We start from the raw sequence: 26,524 nt of genomic DNA on the forward strand, positions 1-26,524 counted from the left end.
GTTTTGATCTAATATTAATAGAAGGATTTGTGATACAAACTAGTGCACCATCAGGGGAACCTCATTCCTTAAAGTTTAAATTTACAGTCAGTGATGGAAAACACGGTATTGAAAAGCGGGTAAATTTTTCTCTTGCTAATCTGTAATTTAGAATTGTATCATATTTTCTTATTTTCCTAGAAACTCTGGATTTTGCGAACACGCAGTAGCTACTAGCTGGTTTATTCTTTATAAATTCTTATGGTTAGTTAACACGGATTTCTGAAGAGCTCTCATGTACATCAAAGCCTCAGAAGTGGGGTAAAATGAAAAAAAACTGTTCAAGATCATTATCAAGCAAAGAAAATTAGAGATTTAGACTGCGTTAGGAAAGTCAACAAACCAATTTTTTTCCTCAAAAGTTTAGAAAAATGTGAGGAACGAATACTCTCTTCTCTTCCATATGAACCAATGTGCGCCAGACATCTACCTTCAAGCTTAAAAGAACATATAAATTGGAATTATAAACCTGAAAATAATACGAATTTGGAAGTGACCGAAGGTATAATGGTAGACAAGCCTCCTAAGCGCCGACAAATTGATGATCCCTCCGATTTAGAAAAAGATGATTTTATAAACAGCCTCTTGCAAGAATCTCTTACAGTACAAGATGAGAACCAGTCTGTGACTAATATGACTAACGAAAAAGGCAATTTTTTTAAGAATTTTGTGGAGGTTAATTTAGAAAGAGCAAAATTAATAGCAAATTTACAACAAAAATCAAATAACTGGAAACAGGAGAGAAAGTTGAGGCTAACTGGCACTACAGTTAAAAAATTCTGTCATCCAAATATAAACAAAACACTGTGGTTAAGTTTCTAGAAACACTTAAATCTAAGAGATAACTAACAGTTCCTTCTGTGGTTTATGGTAATAAGATGGAGAAAGTTGCTCGTGCTAAATTTTCATTTATCAAGAAAGTTAAAGTGCTTGAATGTGGTTTGATAGTTAGTATTAAAAATCCATATTTAGCTTTCAGCCCAGATGAACTATATGTATAGAATGGCGAAACTTAACTTTTAGTAATTAAATGTCCTTTTGTTGCTAAAAAAATTACAATTGAAGATGCTGTTATGCAAAACAAAGTTTTTGAAATCTGGAGAAAAGGGAATTTATCTTCCTTCTAATGACTGCAGAGGATATTACGCTCAAATGCAATTAGGACTTTACATTTTAAATCTCAACATGTGCTCTTTTTTGTATATTCGCCTAAGGGTTATATTTTAATTGAAATTAAGAGAGATAAAGAATTTTTGAAGGAAAACCTAGTTAAATTAAAGGATTTTTATTTTAAATATTATTTACCTACTTTGGTGAAAAGAAAACTCTGAATAACCAAATATTTAAAATTGAAATACATTCCTGGTTAAAACTGAGTTTGAGATTTTATAAGTTCTGATGTAAATGAGATTTTAAATAACCCCAATTAGTCTTTCTCAATAGCAAAACATAGTCAAATTAATTTCTAATGTTAGAGAAAAGCAAATGTGATGTTTTGAAAAACCTATTTGAAGAATAACTAGTCAAGTTAATTCATATTTTAAATGTTGTTTTCACTTTTAAATGTATTAATGAAAACGAAGACACGTTTTTGGTGCTAGGCAATTTAGGTACAAATAAGATATCAATATATAGTGTAATTTTTGTCTAAAATTTTTATTCCATTAAATTCATTTGAAAAATTATTTGAGTTATTAAAATCCAAGAAAATCGTTTAAACTGAGTAGTAATATAATACTTTTAACGGTTAAATTTGTCATCTGCCAAAATTGGTTTAAGTAAATTTACTAAGCCACATATAACTGTTAAAATTTCATCACAATATGAAACCAAATCAAGATCAAATTTGTCACTTAAAATTTTATATAACTTGATTCGTTGGATAGTTCTCTCCACATGAACTCGAGCAGAAGCAATTTTCTGGTTTTTAACACTTTCTTCTTTGCTAAACTGAGGTTTTTTCTTAAAAAAGGTTGTATGTGTAAACCGATTCCATTAGCAGAACATTCATCTTCAATGAGGAACCCTAGTTTGGAAAATTTATATTATTTTAAATTATAGTACTATTTCTTCATAGATTTGCAATACATACCTTTATCAACCATAAGTGCATCTACAAATTGTTCACATTGGTTTATGACATTGCTATCAATGGCTGCTTCCTTGTCACTCACTTTCCCTCCCCAAGGATCGCTGACTAGAGTTATCATGCCAGATGGTGAGATTCCAATGGGAATTTTTATGGTGTGAGTCCCTTTGTAGTGGCTGAAGGTTGCAACTCTGTCATGAAAACTATTTGGTTTCATCATGGGCACCTCGCTACAGTCCAATACGCAACGAGTATTCATAAATTCTTGAAAACATTAAGGCATATTATTTCTAATATTATCCAAATCTGGCCAAAAGATGAAATTTTTTAAAACTTCGGAGAGGGCGCATAATGTTCTTTTGAAGTATGCTGAAACTGATCGGTTAGAAATCACAAATAGTGCAGCTAAAGCATAATAGGTCAAATTAGATTTCAGCTTCATCAGCGCTAATAATACGCGATCTTTCACAGGCATAAGGAAATCGGGAAGGTCGCTGTTGTTCTCAAGCCCCAAAACGTCAGTAGAAATACTCTCAAATAATTCAATTCCAATCCCAGTAAGAGATACCAAATCATTAGCCATCATCCCATCGCTAGAGAGCCCAGCTCTTGCTGTTTGCTTCGTACTCTTAAGTTTGTCCAAATAAACTTGAATTCCAATAGAATGTTTTCTTACATCTGGCAGAGCCTCATTAGGTAATTGGGATTTTTCAAGATCTTTAGTTGCCACTTGAGTGAGCATAGCTAATTTACTAGTAACATTTTCAGGAGTATCAGGCAAAACTGGTTCACTCGAATTAGCCAAGGTAGAAGTTTCAAGTATAGGATCTGAACTGAAATTATCCAAGGTAGAAGTTTCAATGACAGGATCTGAACTGAAATTATCCAAGGTAGAAGTTTCAATGACAGGATCTGAAATTAAATGAATAGTTTAAATTTTTTATATTACAAGTGTATCATAAATACACAACCTTTAGAACGATTTGCACAACGTTGGGCTCTCAGCTTTTTGTTTACAATTAGAGTTGGTTCAATAATAGGCGTACTTGGCAAATTCTTACTGGGAATAGCATTGCATTTTAATCGGCGCTTCACCGTTTTTCCATCTAAATATAATTATTTTCATTCAAAATAATTATATAAACTAATAACAAATGTTTATCAACTCACCATTACTTTCTAAAAAGTCACAATCCTCAAAGTGTGAGCTGCAAATTCTTGCCAGTGGGAAATTTATGAAACGATAATACCGACGTTTGTTTTTCAGAATTTACGTGTTCATTTAATGTTGTAAAAGCGGTATTATGACATAAAGGTACGGCACAATTCCTTCCACCTCGAGTCTATAACTGTCGCCATGTTTGTTTTGATCAACCATATGCGAAGGAAAAAAAAGCTGCAGGGGTAGCGACTGGCACGCCGCCTATACCTGTTTCGCTAGCGAATAGTTTTTTTTAACTAGGAGTATGTGGAGATATTTTACAATTATAAAAATTTTACAAACGATAATCAAGGGGTTCTTTGTTTTCTTTTAAATTTAGTATGCCAGCATATTTAGACGAAAGAATATCTATGGTTTCGGAAAACGAATTGCATGTCGCCTGCATTCTGCTTAACGGAGAAACAAGTGCGGTGCTACCGAATGTGGTTTTCTGGCTAAGAAACAGTTCACCAAGCCTAGATCTTTTGCAAGGCGTTAAATTCCAAAATAGGATCTTCGGCATCGCCCTACTACCATCTTTACGTGCTCACGAAAATAAAGACCAGGGGGCCTATTCTTGTCTTGGCGATAGCCGTGTCGTTATGGCGAAATCGATAAAATATCGCCATAACGACATCGACCGGCGAAAACCTTGTCTCCAAAATTCACTTCGACATCGCCGTATCGCCACGAATTATAACGACAGGGTATGGGGTGTCGGAATCGCGTTTTCTTGTCGTTATGACGTCATTTTTCGCTTCGAATCGCGGTATTTTCAAAATGGCAGCTTTACAGCTCGGGTGTTTTGAGTTTTTGCGTCTCGCTGAGATTGAAGAAAATAAGAGTTTAAGGAGAGAACGCGTTCTTAGGGACCGTTCTAAAGCTTTTGAACTTTCGGAACATCAGTTTAGAAGTTTATTTCGCCTTGATAAGTTTTTAATAATAGAGATTTGTGAGAATCTAAAAGCGACTTTAGAGTCAAACGCGTCCAACGTAAGAGGTACGGATCTCCCTGTAGATTCCAAGGTGAGCCATGAATTTAAAAATTAAATTTCGTAATTACTAGAGTTTTAATAATGATATGGTTCATTAGGTGTTAGTGGCTGTTCGATTTTATGCTGTTGGTTGTTACCAGAAAGCGATTGGCCAAGATTTGTTTCTTGATGTCAGTCAGGCAACGGTCAGTCACTGTCTGCATCAAGTAACCGATGCAATAAACAGCATTTTAATGCCAAAATGGATAAAATTTCCATTGAGTAAAGTGGAAAGGGAAGCCACAAAGTTGAGGTAATTATCAAATCTTCTCACAGTAGAGAAATATTTATTTAACCATGTGTATAGATTTATGGAGAAGACCAGATTTCCGGAGGCTATTGCTGCAATAGATTGCACGCACATTGCAATTGTTGCTCCAAATTCACAAGATCCAAATTATCGTGAACATTTGTACATTAACAGGAAACGATACCATTCCTTAAATGTGCAATTGGTAAGCTTTATAAGCATATATATATATATATATATATATATATATATATATGCATTCAAATTTTACATTGTTTTTAGGTTTGCGATTGTGATTTGGTAATTTTAAATGTCAACGCCAAGTTTCCTGGGGGTACTCATGATGCCCACATATACAAGGCATCAATGCTTTCAAGATATCTGGAAAAAATTTACCTTAGGAATGATCTCCAGAGTTCTTGGTTGCTAGGTAAGTTTTGGGTATTAACTTCTCAATATAATGGTAAGTATGAGGGTGTCAGAAAAACAACTATTTTTCTTTTCAAAACTTTATTAATGAATTTGTAAAAGATTCTACAAAATAAAATTTTTTCATTTTTCACTTACCATGTTTTAAAACTAAGCATATGAAACCCCAAAATAGTTTTTACAATCCAATATTGTAGGAGACAGTGGGTATCCTCAACTACCGTGGTTAATGACCCCTGTATTAAGACCAGAACGTGGTACACCAGAAGAAAGTTATACCAAGAAGCAGAAGGCAGCCCGCAATGTCATTGAGCGGTGCAATGGAGTGCTAAAGCAGACATTTAGATGTCTATTAAAAGACCGGACACTCCATTATGATCCTGCCTTTGCTGGCTGTATCGTAAATGCCTGCTGTGTGCTCCATAACATCCGGCGCTTGAAAGGGTATAATGGGGATGATGATGAGTTGGCAAATTTACCCTAGCTCCCAGATGATCAAGTGCCACCTCCACCAAGAGAACCACCAGCACCAGAAAATTGGAATCGACGTGGTCAAGCTGTCAGGGACAGTTTGATAAGATGTCGCTTTCAATTGTAGGCAAGAAAAAAAGGCCCTTTTAAGGGCCACTTGGCAGAAGTGTATGTATAATAAGATGAAAGTGTTTCTTCTAAAGTTGAGTATGGTAAGGGTGTATGACAGTGCCATTTGGCACTTGATATCTTTACCCTTCCATTCTTGGCCTTAGAAGTTTTACCTTTCATTTTGTTATTCCTATATTTCTGCCTTGTGACACTAGAAGTTCGGTTTGTTCGGGTTTCTTTCGGTTTGTTCGGGTTTCTAAAAGAAACCCAGACATCCCGAACATGTACGGAGTACCTACCTCCACGATAGGTTAGTGTTGGTAACTTAAGTCATAGAACTATTTTTCCTTGGAATTAGAAACTAGAAAAAAATAGTAAAAACCAATTAAAAGTTTTTGGCTTAAGGCTAACAGGTACACGGTTATCTCACCATTAAATATTTGCTGCTTTTAAGGTAGGTTTTATAGAACACTTGATGGAGCTTTAATCTTCTGGAATGAAGTGATCTATGCATATCTAAAGAAATTTATACTGAAAAAATATGGTAAGTTTCATTACACACTATAGATGTGCACTGTTAGAAAAGTAAACGTGTACCATTTTGCATAGAAAAACAAATTGAAATTAAAATTTAGGTGTACCAGAATACAATTTAAATCTATTTAAAGTAGGCCAAAAGGAATTTTCCAAATTTAATTAGTTATGTGGCTAAGTTCCCAGCGCTAACCAATCGTGGAGGTAGGTACTCCGTACATGTTCGCGATGTCTGGGTTTCTTTTAGAAACCCGAACAAACCGAACTTCTAGTGTCACAAGGCAGAAATATAGGAATAACAAAATGAAAGGTAAAACTTCTAAGGCCAAGAATGGAAGGGTAAAGATATCAAGTGCCAAAAGGCACTGTCATACACCCTTACCATACTCAACTTTAGAAGAAACACTTTCATCTTATTATACATACACTTCTGCCAAGTGGCCCTTAAAAGGGCCTTTTTATACAAAAACAATTAATCTTCTTCCTCCTCCTCGACATCATCTGAGTTGACCCCATGAAAACTCTGAAAGGTTTGCGCAATAGATTTTAAGGCTTTAGCCTGAATCATGGTTGCCTTAGCCTTCTCAGCCTCAGATTTAGAAATTCTCCTTTGAGAACTAGCTAAATGGCACCAAGTTTCTAACTGATCCTCCATAATCTTAGTTTGCTTATCCAGATTTTTATTTATTTTCTCAAACAATTCTTGAGCCCTAGCATAAGGTCCAGTTGCACGAACCTTTGGCTGCCGCTGTTGATTACGCCCTTTAAACAACATAAGTATTACAATTTATTGAAATATGATTAAATAAGAGTATTTTTACTTACTTTGTGCAGCTGCTGTAAAATTTGAATTCATTACTGATGTAGCTGGGGATTGCCTGACAGATGCAGCTGGGGATTACCTATCTCCCTGAGAGTTATTTGGTTGGAGAGACTGATTCAGTCGGGGAGATCGACGGGGTTGCAACGGAGAAGTATTGGCAGAAGGGACTGAATACGCAGGGGGCAAAATAGAAGAAACTGTGGGACTGTAGGTAAGAGAAGCTAAAGTTGCATCCATTACTGCAACTATGTCACCAAAACCCGCTTCTGGGACTTCTCTGTGGCCAAATGTTCCACCTAAACCCATAACATTAACTAAGCGCTGCTCAATCGGAGAAAGCTGTCCAGGATTTGCAACACCTTCCTCAATTGCCTTCTGGATTTTAAGAGCCTTCGCCCTAGTTGCAGACTTCCAGTCTGTCAAACTCTGTAAATATTATATATGTAATAAAAATGACTATTTTTAAAATTAAAACTTACTTTCTTCCACTGTTTTACTTCTTTGGCCGCTCCCCCACCACAAGAGTTTAGCTTTTCCACAAGGCTTACCCACAAAGCATCGTAAGAGTCATTTGTAAATGACGCGTCAAATTTTCTGGTTACAAATCTTTCGTTTGTTTCCATAAATTCTACGATGATTAACTTTTGCTCACCTGTTACTTTAGCTGTACGACTCATTGTTATTTTGAAAAAAACTTACAATGAAGTTGAAAGTGAAAAGACAAATGAAGCTGTCAAACTCAAAACAACAGCAGACGAATCCGACGCATAAATGAAATGACGCACTCTCTAAAATTCGGCTGCTCATTGGCTAACTAAACAGGAAGGACGTTCGAAAACTCGCTTGGCGATATTCCCGGCATAACGACATCTCGGATAACGACAGGTGGACAAGAATAGGGTTTTTGGCCAATGTCGTTATTCGTCATGTCGTTATGGCGAGGCGATAAGGCGGAGGCGATAAATCTGAACCGAGACAAGAATAGGCCCCCTGAGTCCAAAATGGTTCCGAGGTCTTTTAATGCGCAAGTGCGGGGTACTACCGAGTGGTTCATTTGGTAATTGTCCATGATTTCGTGGCATTTTATTGATAATGTAATAAGTTGGCTCTTAGCTTCGTTGATAATTAAATTATCAAAAGTCAAAATTTCAGCCAGAGATTCCAACAGTAGACCGGTTTCGCCCTTTTGGGGCTCATCAGTACTGTGTAGGAACTCTGGCTATTGATTTTTAAAAACCGCATTCTTCCGGCTCTTTCTTAGGTACGCATTTCTCAGATGCATATTATGATTTATATCTGGCGTTAGCCAGCTTGGTGTGTTGTTTGATATCCTTTTTGAAATAAATGGAGCTTGATGATTCAAGTTACTATTAATTACAGAATGAAGTAATTCTACTGTAACTGATTCCAACAAAAAAACTTTAAATATCAAAAACATATTGAGATGGCGTTATTTGAAGAGAAAATTATTTAGAATAAAATAAAATATCATCTTTACTTTACAGATGTTATGTTATTTTATTGGATTCTAGAAGAAACATATTTATAATTAAATAAAATAATAAGTTTACTGTATAGGGAAAAGGTTATTATAGTGAATTCTAGAAGAACGTTGGATTTCAACGGAAGCCCGAGCGTAAAAGATGTCTGCTGAGTAGCGACCGCCATGCAATAATTGGTGAAGAATTTCACTATAAATTGCACTGGACTGCTCACATATAGGGCACTCTGATTGTTTATTTGATAATTTAATTGTTTGCAGTGCACCACGATGAGATTCTGGAAAGGTCCCCCTGTAGTTCTTTGCAATCATCGATGTTTCTGACGGTCTTATAGATTTTATGATCATCTGCGAATTGTTTGAACTTAGAGTGGTGAACGACGGATGGTAGATCATTGGCATAGATATTATAGAGCAGTGGCCTCCGGGAACTGCCTTGGGGGACCCCGCTGGTGGTAGGGAACGAGACTGAAGTCAGACTGCCATTACATTTGGGTCTGTTGGTCCTGTTACTTAAGTAGTCCTTTAACCAGAGCGACGCCTTGCCGACAAGACCGTATTGGTGTAACTTATGTAGAAGCATTTTGTGCGAAACTCGGTCAAATGCTTTTGAAAAATCAATTGACACGACGTCAACTTGGGCACGAGTTAGAACTGGTGGCATAACATCGTTGAAAAAAGTTACATGGTTTGTTTCAACCGATCTGGTTCGGTGAAACCCGTGCTGAAAATCGGTGAAATGGGGCTTGAACCAGTCGTAAATAATTGTCGGCATTGCAGCGTCGTACACTGTTAAAAATAAAGGTTAATAAAACGACCAAAATTGGACTTTAAATTTATTTCAAACCATTTGGTTTCTAAAAACGGTCTGATCAATTATTTTAGACCCATTTTACTCCTTCGTGTTTAATACAATACCTTTTGGGGTATTGAAAGGGAACGAGACCTAAGACTAAACCTTTTCCAGTCGTGGCGGTAAAGGTATAAAAAGTTATGTTCTAACATTTAGTCCTTTTGAATACCCATTTAATTCCCTTAAACGAAGAAAAAAATGATAAGGGCCAATTTCGAGACTAGTATTTGAATACTACGTTATTTCTTTTTTTAATATTTCCTTTAAAATAACATAATACGAAGAAATTCCAATCACCAAGAATATTTAACTAAGGTTAAGTCTTTAAAAAATTGATAACAGATTTTAAATATAGGGGATATTGATTAAGCCGTCAAACTATGATAACCCAAATATAAAGGACTGAAAATAAAGTTAAAAAGGATTAACTTCTTACTGTTTATGAAATAAAATGGATAAAAGAGTGTAAAATTAGTTCTTAAACACTCCACAAAAGGGTTGAATTTGGGGAGCAGAAGGTTTAAATATGGTTTATGATAAAACCCTGAATGGTCTTTAATATTGGAAAAAGTTTTAACCACTTTAATGGTCTAAAATGCGTCGGTGCAGTCCTATCACAAATAATTGATGGTCAAGAGAAACCTGTGGCATACACAAGTCGATCTTTGATGCCAGCAGAACTTAACTACGCTCAAGTGGACAAGGAAGCCCTTGCCATTATTTTCGGAGTGATAAGATTCCGTGACCATCTACTTGGAAGAAGGTTCATATTATTGACTGATCACCAGCCATTGATCACTATATTCTCACAGTCAAAGCTAATACCTCAGACAGCAGCAAGCCGACTTCAACGTTGGGCATTCATGTTGGGAGCATACAGTTATGAGATACGGTACAAAAAGGGAAGCAATCATTCGAATGCAGACGGATTAAGTAGACTACCACTGTTATTGGAGCCAGCAAAGACACTTATCCCTTGTGAATATGTATTCGCACTATCACAGTTGGAAGAAGGACCTGTGTCTGCAAGCAAAATTGCTGAAGAAACTCTCAACGATCCGATTTTGAAACTAGTATACCAACACGTTGAGAATCGATGGCCTGACAATGTCAGAGAACCTTTCAAACCATATTGGAAACGACGATAAGATTTTACAATCCATCAAGGTGTTATACTAGCCTCCGACAAAGTAGTAATTCCAAAGTTATGCCAAGAAGCTATACTCAATGAATTGCATAGTACTCACCAAGGCATCGTACAAACCAAGCAGTTAGCCAGAAGTAAAGTTTGGTGGCCTGAATTAAATCGGGATATAGAAGATAAAATTAAGACATGTTCAATTTGCCAAAAGAACGCAGCATTGCCAAGAGCTGAATATTCTAAGTGGAAAGAAGAATCACAACCATGGACGCGAGTTCATATAGACTTCGCTGGACCAATAAATGGGAAATACCTACTAATAATGGTTGATTCAACATCAAAATGGTTGGAGATTGGAGTAACGAATAACACAAGTTCGCATTCCGTTATTACATTTCTGCGACAAAACTTAGCTCGTTACGGAATAATGCATACTTTAGTCAGCGATAACGCAACCTGTTTCACTAGTGGTGAATTTAAGGACTATATGGAGAAAAATGGTATTTTACATCGAACAATTGCACCATATCATCCTGCCTCCAATGGACAAGCGGAGAGGGCTGTTCGAACAGTAAAAACGACACTGAAGAAATTAGACGGTACTTCTAATGAGACAATTCAAACCGTTGATCAAGGACTTCAACAATTTGATGAAGGAACCTTAGACCTGAGGATAGCAAGATTTCTTATTAACTACAGGAGAACTCCCCAGAAATCCGGAAAATCACCTGCAGAAATCATGTTTGGTAGAACTATCCGAACTAAATTGGACATAATACAACCAAATCACTCAAACGAAGAAAGATGGGAGAAAAGTAGTTCTCAGAATCATCAAGGTAGACAAAACAACTATCAGTACAATTACGGGAAGTATCAGATCGAAGAAATGGTATTGGTCAAGAATTACGGTAGAGGAGACAAATGGTTAAAAGGAGTCATACAGAGAAGACTAGGAAACATGATGTACGAAGTTGCGACCGGAAGAGGTATAGTCAGAAGACACCAGAATCAGATGAGACCGAGAAGAGTTATGCAGAAAACCCATCTCGAGATACCTCATAGAAGAGAAAACAAAGAATGTGCACTCTATCCGAGAGATGGTGTATCTGTTAAATCGCGCGCAATAAACATCACCAACTTGTTTAATCACGTAATTTGTTTAGTAAGAAATAGTGTATTTAAATTCATTTGTAATAATAATAATAGTAGTAATTCTGTATTTGTAACATCTTTAACTTTTTTTGTAATTTAACATTTCTTAATTTTTCTTCGTATAAGACAATTTGCCTCTCAAATTGTAACTTTGCTCGGGAATCCCAAAATTTCCTATCTATTGTACTGTAGTGACGTAGGGGCAAACCCCATCAATATCCGGTGACGAGAGGGTCCGGTATTTTTTAAAACGGCTCTCCGCCAACGGAAAATTCAAGTTTTGGGGATGCCCCGAAATTGAACAACGGGCAGATTTTGATCAGATCGCGCGCCAAAAAGGCAGCCCTTTTTTGTAGCTCTCCAAAAGAGAGGAATTGTGTAGGTCCATATGGCCAAATAGTTAGTTTAATTTGCATTGAAATAAACTGTTAGTACGAAACCAAATGTTTCATTAATGTAATAGTTTTAAAAACAAGCAAGTTATTCCGGGGAATTTTTCAGTCGGTCCTCCGTAATCAAAATTAGCAATCAGCTCTCCCCAGAGTCGTGGATAATAGGCTGCGATTCTACAGTATCCTGTCATAATCCTGATGCCGGATACCGATCTGTAACTAGAGCGCACCCAAATATCAGTAACCAGTCATCACTAAGTTCCAGTAACAAGTCATCACCGAATTCCAGCTATCAGACAATCCCAGGCAGTGACCTTGAATTCGATCATGAGATTGCCAACCGACCCGATCCAGACATAGAGAATCAGAGCATTCATTCTCGAGACAACGATCAATTCAGGGAATAATATCCAATCCCAGTAGAACAGATTCCCGGAACCAGTAAGCCTGACAATACAGTGAACAATCAATCATCACGACAACATGACCAAAATAATCACGAGAGAGAACTTAATCAATTAGACGACATCAGCGAGACTAGACCCAGAAAAGATCCTGAAGACCAAAGAGATGAGGACAATCATACCCAGAATGTGTCCAGTACATCAACAGCATCATAACGATCAAATCGTGACGCAAAATCGACAATCCAAATTCGAAGAGACTTTTCCAAAGACATTTCAGAAACAGTGTACACACCATATAAGAGAAGTACGCGAAAATCGAAACCAATTGTCACATTGAATTTGTGAAGTGAAAAATTGAACTCTCAAGCTATTGATATAGATAACTTTAATTCTTATAAAAAAAGAAAGTGGTTGTAGTGTATGACATCATAGACTCTTTAGATAGACACCGCTAGGTGGCGCATATAGTAGAGGCAGTCAACGAGATAGATAGGAAACTAGAAGTTAGTTAGTTAGTCCGGTACTACGACACGAGGGTCATGCATCATTTCATATTATGTATATATTCATCAATGTAATAAATCAGTTATATCCATATACGTTAAAGCTTATTCCGTAAATATACAAGAACAAACACACAAAAAGTGTAGACTTTGGCAAAACCGCATAACAGTGAAATAGGGCGGTAGTTAGCGACGTCCCCGGAGAAACCAGATTTGTACACTGGAGTGACTACGGTAATTTTCCACAGAGAGGGGAAGGTGCCGGCTTCGATGGAAAGATTAAATAAATGAAATAGAAGTGGTACAAAGATATCTGCACAGCCCTTAATTATAAAAATGGGAATGTTATCGATACCAGTACATTTGGACGGTTTGATTCTTTTTATGGCAGAGTGGATCGAGGCCTCACTAACGTCTATATGCGACATATTAAAGTGCACAGAGTTGGTGTTTTCGACAGAGTAGTTAGTGACGTCAGAGAGGGAGTCAGTTGCGATGTTAGCAAAGTTGTCGGAAAATGACTGAGCTAGATTTTCGGGATCGGACGTAATTATTTCGTTAATTTTAAGTGAAATGGGCGGCGATTTATTCTTAAGCCTGTCGTTAATATTAGCGCCATAGGTGTTTGGGATCCTTTCGCGATTTCTCGTACGTTGACTGAGAGAACAGTATTCTGTCTCGACTTAGTAGGGTTTTGACTTCTTTGCGTAAACACTTGTAGTCGACCTGCGCAGCCAGCCACCTGTGGTCGTCGCTTATATTTGCGGTGAAAATACTCCCTCCTTTTAAGGGCTGGGAATAATAATAATAATAATAATAATAATAACAACAATAATAATAATAATTATAATCAGCTAGGCTAGTACTCAAGGCACCACCTTAGGCCTAAGTCATCGAGCGACTTTTAAAGCCTTTAATTCAGGTGGCCGTGTTACAATGCGCAGAGTGGACTATTTTAATCAAATATAGGAGAGATATGAAGAGTGACAAATGTAGAGAATGGGGTCGGGGGCACCAATTATATAGGTACTTTAATTAAATGTAACCAGGCCAACTGTTTAAGGGCCCGTTCCAGAGACGAAAAACTCTCGTGAAGTTACGAAAAAGGCGGCGTGTCTAGTAGAAATACGAGACTTTTTCAAAAACGCGTTCCAGAGACGTTTTTACGAGACAAAAAGTCTAGTATTTCTACGAGAGCTACTGAGCTCTCGTAAATGCGTTAGGAGGCGAAATGTTTTTAGAAAATGGCGGTGAAGTTTCTTCCAGCTAATGTGAAATATCAAGGTGTAAAAAACATCGAAACAGACATCCCACTGAAAATAATGTATCGTGAGTGTCCCAATACTATGAATTGATTTAAAAAAAGGATTTTTGGCACTACCAATCAAACATTTACCTGAAACCGCGTTTATTGAGCTACAAATGGGAATGGCCGAGGCCCGAATTGAAGGGCGCCCCATAGATTCTGCTACGCAGGTAAGAATTCGTATATCATTATTTGTATTTAATATTAAAACGAAAAGAAGAAAGAACGATCTTTTCGTACAATGTCACTAAATAAGATGTCATTAGGTACGATGTCAGTTAGGGCGTTTTCAATTAATACCATCCTCACTAATACCTGTCCCTTCTTAGCCGCAGTTAAATGCCCAGGTGTACCTATATATCCCTTTTTTTCTCAGCGTAGCTGAGCTTTTTCCGATAATATCTGACCCTTCTTCTGAACTGAGGAATAAAATAAAATTTCAGGACCATTGTACTAGATTTTAATGTAAACAATAATAAAGGGGGTTTCAATTTTACAATAAAAATTAGCTCCTTTTAAAAAGTTGTTATTCGTTTTAAGTTATTTATTTTGTCTCCAAATAACACCAAACAGCGCATGTACTGTTATATTAAATATAGTAAACTGAAATTAAAATATGTACATTGAGATACAAATTTAATTGTTTTTAAAATTATGACGTACACAGATTATAACCTTTTTCATGTTTATACTTATAAATCAAAACAGCTGCTGATTCAATATTGAAATATATTATTTTTTGTAATAAATTTGTGATTCCAAAAATAAAATAGTTTTCAAAATATGTGCAATGTTACTTTTCAAATCAAACCATAAATACATTTTGAGTGAAATTCTTAAATTATTTTGTAAATTGCATACAGTAACGTTTCTCTCCATTTCATTAAATTATATTCTATCTATAAATGAAAATGATTTTAAACTTCATAATAACATTATACCATATTTAATAAATGTTCTGGTGCCACATCGTCATTCAACAAACCCACTGACCTTAAAATGCAGAATTGAAAAAAACCTGCATTTATAAACTAACATTGTAAGCATAACCCAGACACGACTTTATAATTCGCTAGTTTACTAAAGCCAACGGGGTTCATAAAGCATTAGCTTAGCTGAATATTATTATTACTACTTTATTCAAAGTATTGTCTTGAACTTAATTTTTTCATTAAAACCATTTTTTAGAAATGCAACGAGTGGCAGCTTGGAAATATCAAGTGACGTAATGAGTACTGCGAGCAGCGCGACTAGCGTCTATTGACTATCATTTCAAGGTCCTCTCAGTCGTCCGATTCGCCTATTCTTCTCTTACGTTTAGTTTTGGTTTTACTTTCGATTTCCCGGCGTTAAATTGCGAATTTGCAAGTCGAGTGTCTCGGCGTACTTTGAAAAAATATAGCTAAAAGAATTCTAGGTATTCCCGCGTCACAAACGAGTGACGAACGTGTATTTTCCAGCACGGGACTGAAACTTGGTCCTCGAAGAACAAAGAACCCCGCACGTTTAACATTTATAATAATTTAAGTACATTTATAATAATTTAGTTACATTTAAAATAATTTAATTACATTTATAATAATTTAATTACATTTAAAATAATTTAATTACATTTATAATAATTTAATTACATTTAAAATAATTTAATTACATTTATAATAATTTAATTACATTTAAAATAATTTAATTACATTTATAATAATTTAATTACATTTAAAATAATTTAATTACATTTAAAATAATTTAATTACATTTATAATAATTTAATTACATTAAAAATAATTTAACTACATTTAAAATAATTTAATTACATTTAAAATAATTTAATTACATTTATAATAATTTAATTACATTTAAAGTAATTTAATTACATTTATAATAATTTAATTACATTTAAAGTAATTTAATTACATTTATAATAATTTAATTACATTTATAATAATTTAATTACATTTAAAATAATTTAAATACATTCCTACTGACACGGAATGGATTCAAAAATCCAAATGACACCCATTTTACAATTTTCGCCCCTTCTAGATTCGAACCACATTACGACGGAATTTAACGCCTATAACCACTACAATTTACCACGCTTAACGCTTATTTTCATATCCCATATTTTTTTACTAAAAGACCAAGGCTTAAGAATCTCGAGGTTATGCATCGCATATGGACGCCATTTTATTTTTCATGGACCAGTCAGTAAAAGAGGCTAACACAACAAGGTTAAAATTTCTGACCAAAACGCTACCGCCATCTGGAAATATTCAATATTTTTAGAAAATCAATTATAAATTTTCTATTTAAATTTAATATAAATTATATAGCAAAGGCACTCAATGAAACTATAATCGCAGTTCCTTTAAAAGTTTTACCACTATACAACAACCCTTTTTACGTGTACCCGCGTGGAAAAATTACTATGATTAAAAAAACAAAACGGCATCTCACCACCCAAATCGCCAACTTTTTCCCTTAACTTTCCCATAGCGTGAGTTTAATGTTAAAAGTTGAGGTACCTATATATAACCAGGCGACCAGCCCGCGAAGCGGTCGAGTCGTCGCCTGGTTATAATAGAACCTAGCGGTTAAAATTTAAATTTTCAAAAAACGTGAAAATATGTTTCGGTTTAGATTTGGTAGAAAGTGTCCCCCGGCACGTATAATGTACAGTACAAATTTCGACTTTCTAGAAAACATGGTTTTTGAAAAAAAAATCACTTTTTAGAGAAAAAAAAACACCGTGTATGTAACAAGAATACTAAATTGTTTTCGAGATTTGTGAATGTTTATTGTCGCGTCGATATGACTTCCTCCAATAATTTACTTTATAGGACAATCGTGGTTGAAGCAGTAATATACCCCTAAACACCCTTTCAGTTCCTCCATTCAAATCACAGACTCGGATTTGAAAGGATAGTGCTTCGGAAATTTCTATAAGCGTTGCACAAAATTATCTAACATCAGCCTCACGTCTTTTCCACAAAACGGTAAGTGATTTTAAAATTCGTCTGCCTTGCTGGTGAAGTAGGATTATACTTAAATCGGCGAAGCAAAGATTTTTTCAGATAGTTTAAAAAGGCTTACGAAATACGTTCATAGACCATAGTATAGTATAGTAGCTTGTCTGTCTTACAGTATTATCTTTGCAATTACGAAATACACTGTAGTAAGCCTAAAACCAAAAGCGACATAAGACTCAAAAGTGTGTGTCAACTCTACCTTAGCGCACTTGGCGCGCGCCACGGGCCTCAAATATTACATAGCAATAGAAAATACAAAAACCTCTTTTACTTAAAAGCAACGTATGAGAAAATTGCATCTAGGGCCTCAAAGGAACATAATACGCCACTTTAGGGCCAGATTAAGTAGAGTTTCTACCTGAAATCCTCTAACCTTAACAAGAACTCCTTAATTTGGAAATTCAAGACGCCTTTTTAGAACTTTGTGGCCCTTTTAAATTTTGAAGGTTCCTGTTGCAACTCCCGTGGGCAGCAAACCAACCTTGCCCTGCTAATTGCAGAGATTGAATTAATTTTAGCGATGGACATCGTTGTGTATGTCTAGGAGCTTATACCAAAAGATACACTTTGGTCTTAGCCACACGACATTATTCTATCTTTAATCCAAAAAATATTTTTACCACGCAATACATTTTGTAAATCGTAGTCAAACTGTTTGTTTTTATAAAATTATATTTAAAAATCAGCTATGATACGATATTTAACGGGCTACCTAAAGCATTTCTAGAACCAATTATAAAATTTACAAAATGCCGTGTTTAACAACATAAATATCTTATGATTAAAGATTATATTGGTCCATTTCATTGTTCAGCGATAGGTATGTCTTAGATATATCTTATCTAGTTTCAGTTTTAATTTATCTATTTTTAAATAATAGAGAAATCTATTATATAGAGTATTACCTGAGATTACTACATTTATTAAAAAGATAAAAACGTGAGTAGAAGTACATTTTATTCTGCCTATTTTCGCTGATAGATTTTTTGCTAATTTATTTTAATTGGGAATCGAACATTTTTTCGGAGTTTTACTTGTGAACGTTTTTGAATCTAGATTTTATAATTTATTGTTTAATTATCTGTAAAATATCATATAGATAACAGGTACAAAATGCTTTCACTGTTTTCGGCCACTAACATTATTATAGTATAAACCACATTCAATTACACCATGAATATTGAACTGGAATATTGAAGGAGAAGGCGCAGTTTATAAAAACCTTACACGCTCTGATTGGCTGTTTAGGGATAATGAAAAGCCTAAGGAACCCAATTCTGTCGATTTCTTTTTTAAAAATTAGATCGAAAATGATATTAATATTATATTTATCAATTAAATTTGAATTTTTATTAAATAAAGCCTGGGAAATTTTGGTCGCTCTCAAATTTCAAAATTAGTTGATTATCTAACCTTGGGAACTTCAGGCTGGTGAAGTGGCTAGCACTTTCGCCTCGCAACAAATGGAGCCGGGTTCGATCCCAGCTTATGGCACTGGGTGAAAACACGGAACCACTCCTTCCGTGTTGATTTTTCCAGTTCTCTCCTTGTTTGTAAAAGGGGTTTTCTTCCGAGTTTTTCGGTTTTCTCTTTCCATAAAAACTTGCTGATGTGGTTTTAAAACGATAGTTATTGTAACGATGCTAGTGATTATACGTGGCAAGGCTTGTCATAACTCTCCCACGTGGTTTAAATTCCGTGCATCGCTGTTAAGAGAGCCTGAAGACCTGTTGCAATAGATGTTATAAATATAGAGTATTAATGTTATTATAGTATAAGTATATATATTTCAAAAATCTATCACCAGAGAACGCGCGCAACGTGTTGTCATTTGGAAACCAGGCCCCTTATTTGTTGATCGAGCATGATTCTTCTTTTCAAAATCAACAATATTTGTGACCTCTATGAAAAATACCACAGTGCGGAACCTAGATGTCTGCCCATTTCGTGAGCGAGCCAGTTTCAACTGACGACGGACTATTTCTCGATGGCCCTATCCACTCCAAGATGCCCCGATGGGAAATCAGCGAGGACATCGTCATATCCGGTATTTCCGGCCGCTTTCCCGAATCTGACAGCATCGACGAATTCAAAAAGAACTTATTCGACAAAGTTGATCTCTCTACCGAAGACGGCAGGCGATGGAAACCCGGTATTAATTTATTTAAAAGCTGGTTTAAGAAAGGAAATTTGGTCTGAACTTTTCAAGCGATTGTCTAGACCTTTAATATTTTATTAAACTTAAGACTAACCGTAACAAACTAACAACACAGTGACTCGTATTTACTTAAAAAAAAGGTCTATTTGGACTTCCAACTCGACAAGGAAAAATGAAGGACATTACGAAATTCGACGCGATATATTTCGGAGTCCATGCCAAGCAAGCGGATGGTATGGATCCCCAACACAGAACCTTACTGGAGGTGGTCTACGAAGCCATTGTTGATTCGGGTAACTATTTTTACAATTCCTTTCTTACGGCGATTGGTATTAGTTTATCAAGTGCAAGGCTACCCAAATAACACGATCTCGACCTTCAGAGTATTCCGATGAGTTATTATGTTACATATCACAGCAGGGGCGCCTTTATACCATTTGAGGCCGCTAGGCGAGATTGGGCCGTTTTTCGAGACCTGACTCAAAGAATGGCAATGTCACGTTTTCCAACCCCTCGAATTAGCAAAATGGGGCCCATAAAATCCGGGGGCCCTCGAAGCGCATATAGCGCGAGTAAAATCTAATTAGCAAACTCTTAATGCTTAAAATCGAGAGCACAGCGCACACAGTTTATTCTTGTTGGGGAATCTTATTAAACATGACCAAATTTTTATTCTTCTATAATACATCAGTTATGTTTTTAATAACACCGACCAACGACCTCTCACTCGTATATTCGGAGAACATTCAGTAACTTCAGTTATCGCGGCGCCAGCGATGGCTGTTCTACGGTCGGGACATAACTTCACGATTAAATACAAGCCTTCCGCGCCACACGGCGATGCCAACGGTTTATCTCGCCTTCCTTTATCGACACGTTCTGTTGCGAGATAGTTAAAATTAACCATTTGAGCAACCTTCCATTGACAAGCAATGTTCTGAAGGCCAAATGCAACCCACAGAAAACTACACTTCCCCCTTGGATCCACGCTGACCACCGTTTCAAAGAGTTCATATTGACTACGCAAGACCTTTCCGGAACCATATGCTATTCGTCTATGTTACCAAAAATATGGCTGCTGGAAGAACCATTGATTTTCTACGAGATATATTTTCTCGATATGGTTCGCAATTTACGAGTTTCTAATTCGCAAACTTCACGAAATCCAATGGAATTAAGTTAAAGTTAATTAAAACCACCTATGGAATGTAATGCATTACATACGCAAAAAAGTCCATAATAAAAAATGCGTTGCCACCCTGAATAAATATCGTCTGCTTCGATTTGTAAAATAAAATGTTTCTAAAATCTCCACTTGTTATTTGAGGATCTTCGCTTCATCTTTAGAATTGAAAAACTATTGGCTGTCCATAAATGTACAATACTTTTATAACAGTTTTTAGTTCCACAACGAGATATATATATATTTCTATGGATGGAATGTCGTTAAGTGTTGTTTGTTGGGCGTGGAAAGCAATGACACGGTAGTTGGAGCTGCGAAAAATAATTTATATTATTGGCGCCACCGAGATCCGAACCCAGATAGCTGCTAGCCACGTAATCTCCAACAACCGACCCCTTTACCAACCGAGTTACGCCGTTGTCAACAAAGTAATCTCGGAACTTCCAAGTCGTTTTTAGCGACGCGGGGGATTTGGCTAGTTAAGTTGTCACAATTGTCGTTCCTTTTTCCGCGTTATTTTACGTACATTTACGGCGTTTAAGGTCAAGTGAACCTCAAACTTCACCGCCCCCCCCAACCTAGTGAATTTTGCGCGAAGGGTGACACGGGCGTGGCGGGAAGTTTGAATTGCAGTGTGGGTGGTGCCCAAGTTTTAATCCTTCAACTTAGGGTGGAATTTTATATATCTAACAATAGGAAGTCACATGACCTCAACAGCTTTTGTATTGGTTTGCCCCCCCCCCGCGTATCCTGAGGGTGGGCGGTGGCCACTCTTTAACATATAATGGTAAATTATAAATCAAACAATAGGAAATAACCAGGGCTCAACAGCTTTTATATCAGTTTTCCCACCCGGGTCTCCTGATGGTGGGCGGCATCCACTCTTTAACTTAGGATGGCAATTTATATATCAAACGATAAGAAATCACGTAGCCTCAACAGCTTTTGTATTAGTTTGCCTACCTGTGTCTACTAAGGGTGTATGGGTTTGCCCACTCGAATACACTGATGTGGAACTAATATTACGGCCTGGGCCGACTTGTTCTAGTATCATTCTAAAAATATCCTAAGGCAAAGAATTTGTAAAGTTCGACATATATTGTAAAAGTGACTCGAAATTATCGCTTCCACTTAAGTCAAAGGAACGCGCGTGGGAATAGGGAATCCAATAGAATTAGGTTCTAAATGTCAATCAACAGCGCTCCTAGTGGGAATAGGGGAACTAGAACAACAAACGCAAAGGCTACGGTACATCTTTCAACTTAACTTATTACTCCAACTTATTAAGTAAACTCGCTAACTTTAAAAAACTTCAGGTTACAGTGCCCAGTCACTGAGAGGAAAGAACATCGGAGTCTTCATGGGCCAAAGTTTGTCAGAATCGGAAGAGGCCTACACGTCGGACAAAGACAAAGTCAGCGGCTACGCTTTGTCTGGATGCAGCAGGGCCATGTTAGCCAATCGAATTTCCTTCGCTTTCGACTTCAAAGGCCCCAGTTACACCTTGGACACGGCTTGTTCTTCCAGCTTTTACGCCTTGCAACAGGCTCTGCTCGCCATTCGCAGCAACCAATGCGAAGCGGCCATCGTCGGCGGAGTAAATATCACCCTCAAACCCACCAACAGTCTTCAATTCCACAGACTAAGCATGTTGTCACTTGACGGAAAATGCAAATCCTTCGACGCCTCCGCGAACGGCTACGTTAGAGCCGAAGCAGTCTCGGCGGTTCTGCTGCAACGGGTCAGCAACGCCAGACGAGTTTACGCCACCATTTTACATTCTAAAATCAACACAGATGGCGCCAAAAGCGAAGGTAAGTTTCCTTTTATTGGATGAACCAATAACGTATTTAGGTTATTGTAAGTGTATTAGGCTTCCTTTCACGCCCGTTAGAACGTACTAAAACCATGAATGTGTTCATTCCAACCTAGAATATCAAAGTATATCAGTATCTTTTTCAACATCTAGGTCTAGGATGGGCGGCACCTTTCTTAGTTTTCCGTAATCACTTAAGCCAATTAGGAAACAGGCGTTTTTCTTTGACTCATCCACAAAACCCTTCCGAAATTGCGCGTTCCAGTCAGCAAACGAAGTTACCTGTAATTCTTAGAAAAATATTTGTTCTTCAAAAAAGTTTAAAATCATAACTAAAGGTATTTACTGTTAATATTTTCGCTTGTTAAACACACCCGTTTCTATGGAAATCATCAGGGCCACCGGAGTCTTGTTTACTTCTATAATTTCCTGACTATACATAACGTTTCGTAGGAATCACATATCCTTCGGGCGCCATGCAGAAACGGCTTTTGCAAGAAATTTACAGCGAGTTGAAAATTGATCCGAAAGATGTAGCTTACGTTGAAGCTCATGCCACCGGAACTAAAGTGGGCGACCCCGAAGAGGTGGGCGCTATCACGGACGTCTTCTGCGAAAACAGGATTGGGCCTTTGCCTATCGGTTCCGTCAAATCAAACATGGGACACTCTGAGTCAACGTCGGGTGTGTATTTGTTAAAATCAAAAGTTTATAATGTACCTTCGAGAAAAGTATACCTCTGTTTCAAATTTCCCGCCCAAGCATGCACCACTTCATGGCTGGATATATGCCTCGGGTATCACTCCGCTTAACGACCTGAAATGTTAAAATTTAACTGCTTAGGGATATTTACTTATTCATTTTTAAAGTATATTTTTCCAGTGTAATGGTTTAAGTATTTTGTAGCCTGTGAATGTACATGGCTCGAGATAATAACATTAGGTGTGTTAGGAGACATATACTGTTCCTTTAGTGTTATATTATTATATTTATGATAGCACTTTTTTCGAATTTAATATTTGACGGCTGTTTTATCGTGTCCAGGAATGTGCTCTTTGGCCAAAGTGATCATAGCCCTGGAGGAAGGCCTCATCCCGCCAAACTTACATTTTAAAAACCCGAATCCCGCCATCAAGGGATTACACGATGGCCGATTGAAGGTGGTCGAGAACAATGTTCCCTTGGAAACCGGAGCTATTGTCGGCATAAACAGCTTTGGATTTGGCGGGGCCAACGCCCACTTGGTCCTCAAAGGAAACAACAAAGAGTCGATTTCCCGTTCAACATCAGGGATGATCCCCAGATTGGTAACTGCCTGTGGCCGAACTGAAGAAGCGATCGACTTCATCTTCGGGAAAATTGAAACCGAGAAGTACCCGGATGAAGCCTTGCTGCTCTTGGAGGAGGTCAGCAAAGCGCCGACAGCAGGAATGCCGTACAGGGGCTACATGCTGGTCAAGAACCCCGAAAAACCGATCAAACTCGTCGAGCACGCGCCACTGGAGAAAAAACCATTGTGGTTTTTGTTTTCCGGCATGGGATCTCAATGGTCAGGAATGGCCAAAGAAATGATGACCATGGAGGCCTTCGCCAAATCCATCAACCGATCAGCTCAGATTCTAAAACCGTACGACGTCGACCTGCTTCAATTAGTGACGAATGGGACCGACGAAGATTTGGGTAAAATTACGGCGTCCTTCGTCACGATAGCCGCTGTTCAGATTGCCCTGGTGGACATGCTGCGAGATCTCGGAATCACTCCGGACGGCATCGTGGGGCATTCCGCTGGCGAATTAGGCTGCTCGTACGCTGACGGGTGCTTCAACCGCGAACAGATGCTGATGACGGCATACTGGAGAGGAAAGTGCTGCCAAGACACTCCACTACCTTCTGGTTTAATGGCGGCAGTGGGATTGTCCTGGAAAGAAGCGAAGAGACGGTGTCCTGAGGGCGTCATTCCAGCCTGTCACAACGCTGAAGATTCCGTCACCATCTCGGGTCCATCTGACAAAGTGGCTCAATTTCTGGAAGAGTTGCGATCGGAGAATATCTTCGCGCGAGAGGTGAAGACTTGTGGTATCGCTTTCCACAGTCATTACCTAAACCCGATGGTCGATAAACTTAGAGACGCTCTAGGTAAGCTTCTTCCTAATCCCAAGATACGGTCCACAAGATGGGTCAGTTCATCAATACCAGAGTCGCGCTGGAATCAACCGTTGGCCAAGTATTCATCCGCCACTTATCACATCAATAACTTAGTGTCGCCGGTGCTGTTCCACGATTCTCTGGCACACGTTCCAACAAACTCCACTGTCATCGAAATAGCTCCTCACGGGTTGTTGCAAGCCATTGTTAAGAGGCGACTGGGAAGCGACTGCACTTACGTGTCTCTAATGAAGAGAAAACATCCCAACAACGTTGAGCATTTCTTATCGGCCATTGGAAAGTAAGTTTTTAAGGAAATTATCATCTTACTAAAACCCTGTTTAAACTAGAGGTAACGATGCTTGGTTTACTCTACAAGATGTCTAAGCATATATTGGAACCAGCATTGCCATCGGTTTAGGAATTTAGTTATCTTGTTTAAAAATGATTTTCTTAGTTTTATAACTAAGAAGCTTAAGCAACCGTTTAGGGTCAATTAAGTTGCCCCCCCCCACCCTATCATAGAAGAAATACAATAAGTGGAATCGATTGCGCTCTTACTGCGCTCCTATGCGCCACCATTTTTTACCGTGCGCCGCTATGGTTCTTTCAAAAAGTTAAAAATAAAATTGGGGGGCCAGTTAAACGATGGCCCCCCACTTCTTTGTATCGACGAACATGTAATAGCAATCGATTGCGCACAACATGCGCTCTTATGCGCCACCATCAGTTTACTATGCGCTGCATTCATTCGAAAGTTAAACACGAAAACAAGTGGGGGGGGGGGCTAACTTAATGTCATAATTCAATTTGAGGTACGGAAAAGGTAGCGCACGTCATGCGCTCATTAGTTTTGTTTGCTCGAAGATCTTGGCTAATATATTGAATTTGTCGAACGCATCGTTAAGGATAATAGTCTAGTCAAGATTTCAGAAAATCGAACTTTTAAAAGCATTTTAGGTTACTTTTGGACAAAAGGTCATTTCCAACTATTTCGACCCTGTTGAATCCGAATCTGTCGGTTGCCCAAGCGAAATCTCGACCAGAAGTGAGATATTTAAGATGCCGGCCAAAATGTCGCCGAAATCCGAAATCGGCACTGTAAAGTCCCCCATTGCCACAGGAATGCGTCCAAAATGTGCAATTATATGTGTTTGAACACGAGGAATACTAAAATTAATATTAAAAAATCATTGGTAAGGTTTTTTTCAATATGGCGGACAATATTGCGGCCAAAATGGCGCCGAAATCCGAAATCGGCACTGTGAAGTCCCCCTTTGACACAGGAACGCGTCCAAAATGTGTAATTATAGGTTTTTGACCATGATGAATTAAAAATACACTGTAAAAACATTGGTTAGGTTTTTCACTTGAAATTGTAAATAAATTCCAGGTTTAAGGTTTTTGCGAAAAATAAATCCGTCATTTGAATTACTTATATTAAAGGATTATCGTGGGTTATGGTGCATAGCCTATGCGAGCATATCTATTATTCCTTTGAACAACACTTCGAACGTTTGAGATAAAAGGTTGGCAGCACTGCGACGTGTGGCAATACTACACTCTCATCCGACTGACCAAGCCTCCCCCTCCCTCTCCACCTGCAAGCGAGTTGCAACCTGTCGGTGCCTGTCGTGCTTAAGTGTATTATTGTTTACTTTGTGAATCAGTGCAGTGCCAAGTGATATCTATTGAATTCAACAATTAAATATTGCTTGTGAGTAGTAAGTGGCATTAATTTATTGTTAGATATAGCTTATTGTTTCTTTGTTGGAAGTATTTTTTGCAACTTCGGGGTGAATTTTGTGCGTTTCATTTACGTACATGGTGAAAGCAAATCAGGTTATGGCTGAATTTGTTTTCCTTCTTTAGTGTTGGTACATTTAACTACATTGAAATCTGAATTATATGGAGAGTGTTTTACTTGTGTTTTGTTGTTGTGGTATTGCTATTTCTCTTC

At 37.4% G+C, this 26,524-nt stretch overlaps 2 protein-coding genes across 3 annotated transcripts in view; one reads left to right on the plus strand and one right to left on the minus strand.

The window, feature by feature from the left end:
- Window positions 1-1,779: 1,779 nt before the first annotated feature.
- Window positions 1,780-2,394, minus strand: LOC149969003 (uncharacterized). The gene is made up of 3 exons (XM_090169828.1): window positions 2,132-2,394; window positions 1,910-2,065; window positions 1,780-1,841 (listed from the first exon to the last, which is right to left on the minus strand). The coding sequence occupies exons 1-3, from the start codon at window positions 2,385-2,387 to the stop codon at window positions 1,780-1,782; spliced, it is 474 nt and encodes a 157-aa protein (XP_090025954.1). The 5' UTR covers window positions 2,388-2,394.
- Window positions 2,395-17,120: 14,726 nt separating this feature from the next.
- LOC149969004 (fatty acid synthase-like) overlaps window positions 17,121-26,524 on the plus strand; it is a 37,595-nt gene continuing 28,191 nt past the window's right edge. Inside the window, exons 1-7 of one of the 2 annotated variants that reach the window (XM_090155078.1) lie at window positions 17,121-17,229; window positions 19,183-19,414; window positions 19,561-19,713; window positions 21,920-22,417; window positions 22,873-23,103; window positions 23,464-24,555; window positions 24,679-24,865. In XM_090155078.1, coding sequence (XP_090011204.1) covers window positions 19,195-19,414; window positions 19,561-19,713; window positions 21,920-22,417; window positions 22,873-23,103; window positions 23,464-24,555; window positions 24,679-24,865 — 2,381 coding nt within the window. In that variant the 5' untranslated portion in view covers window positions 17,121-17,229; window positions 19,183-19,194. Of the gene's footprint in view, window positions 17,230-19,182; window positions 19,415-19,560; window positions 19,714-21,919; window positions 22,418-22,872; window positions 23,104-23,463; window positions 24,866-26,524 lie in introns of both variants that reach the window. The other variant, XM_090155077.1, reaches the window with a different exon arrangement.

This window comes from Leiobunum rupestre, chromosome 1 (genome assembly GCF_980474605.1).
Source record: "Leiobunum rupestre chromosome 1, qqLeiRupe1.1.hap1, whole genome shotgun sequence".
In the NCBI taxonomy this organism is placed as follows: Eukaryota; Metazoa; Arthropoda; class Arachnida; order Opiliones; family Sclerosomatidae; genus Leiobunum; species Leiobunum rupestre.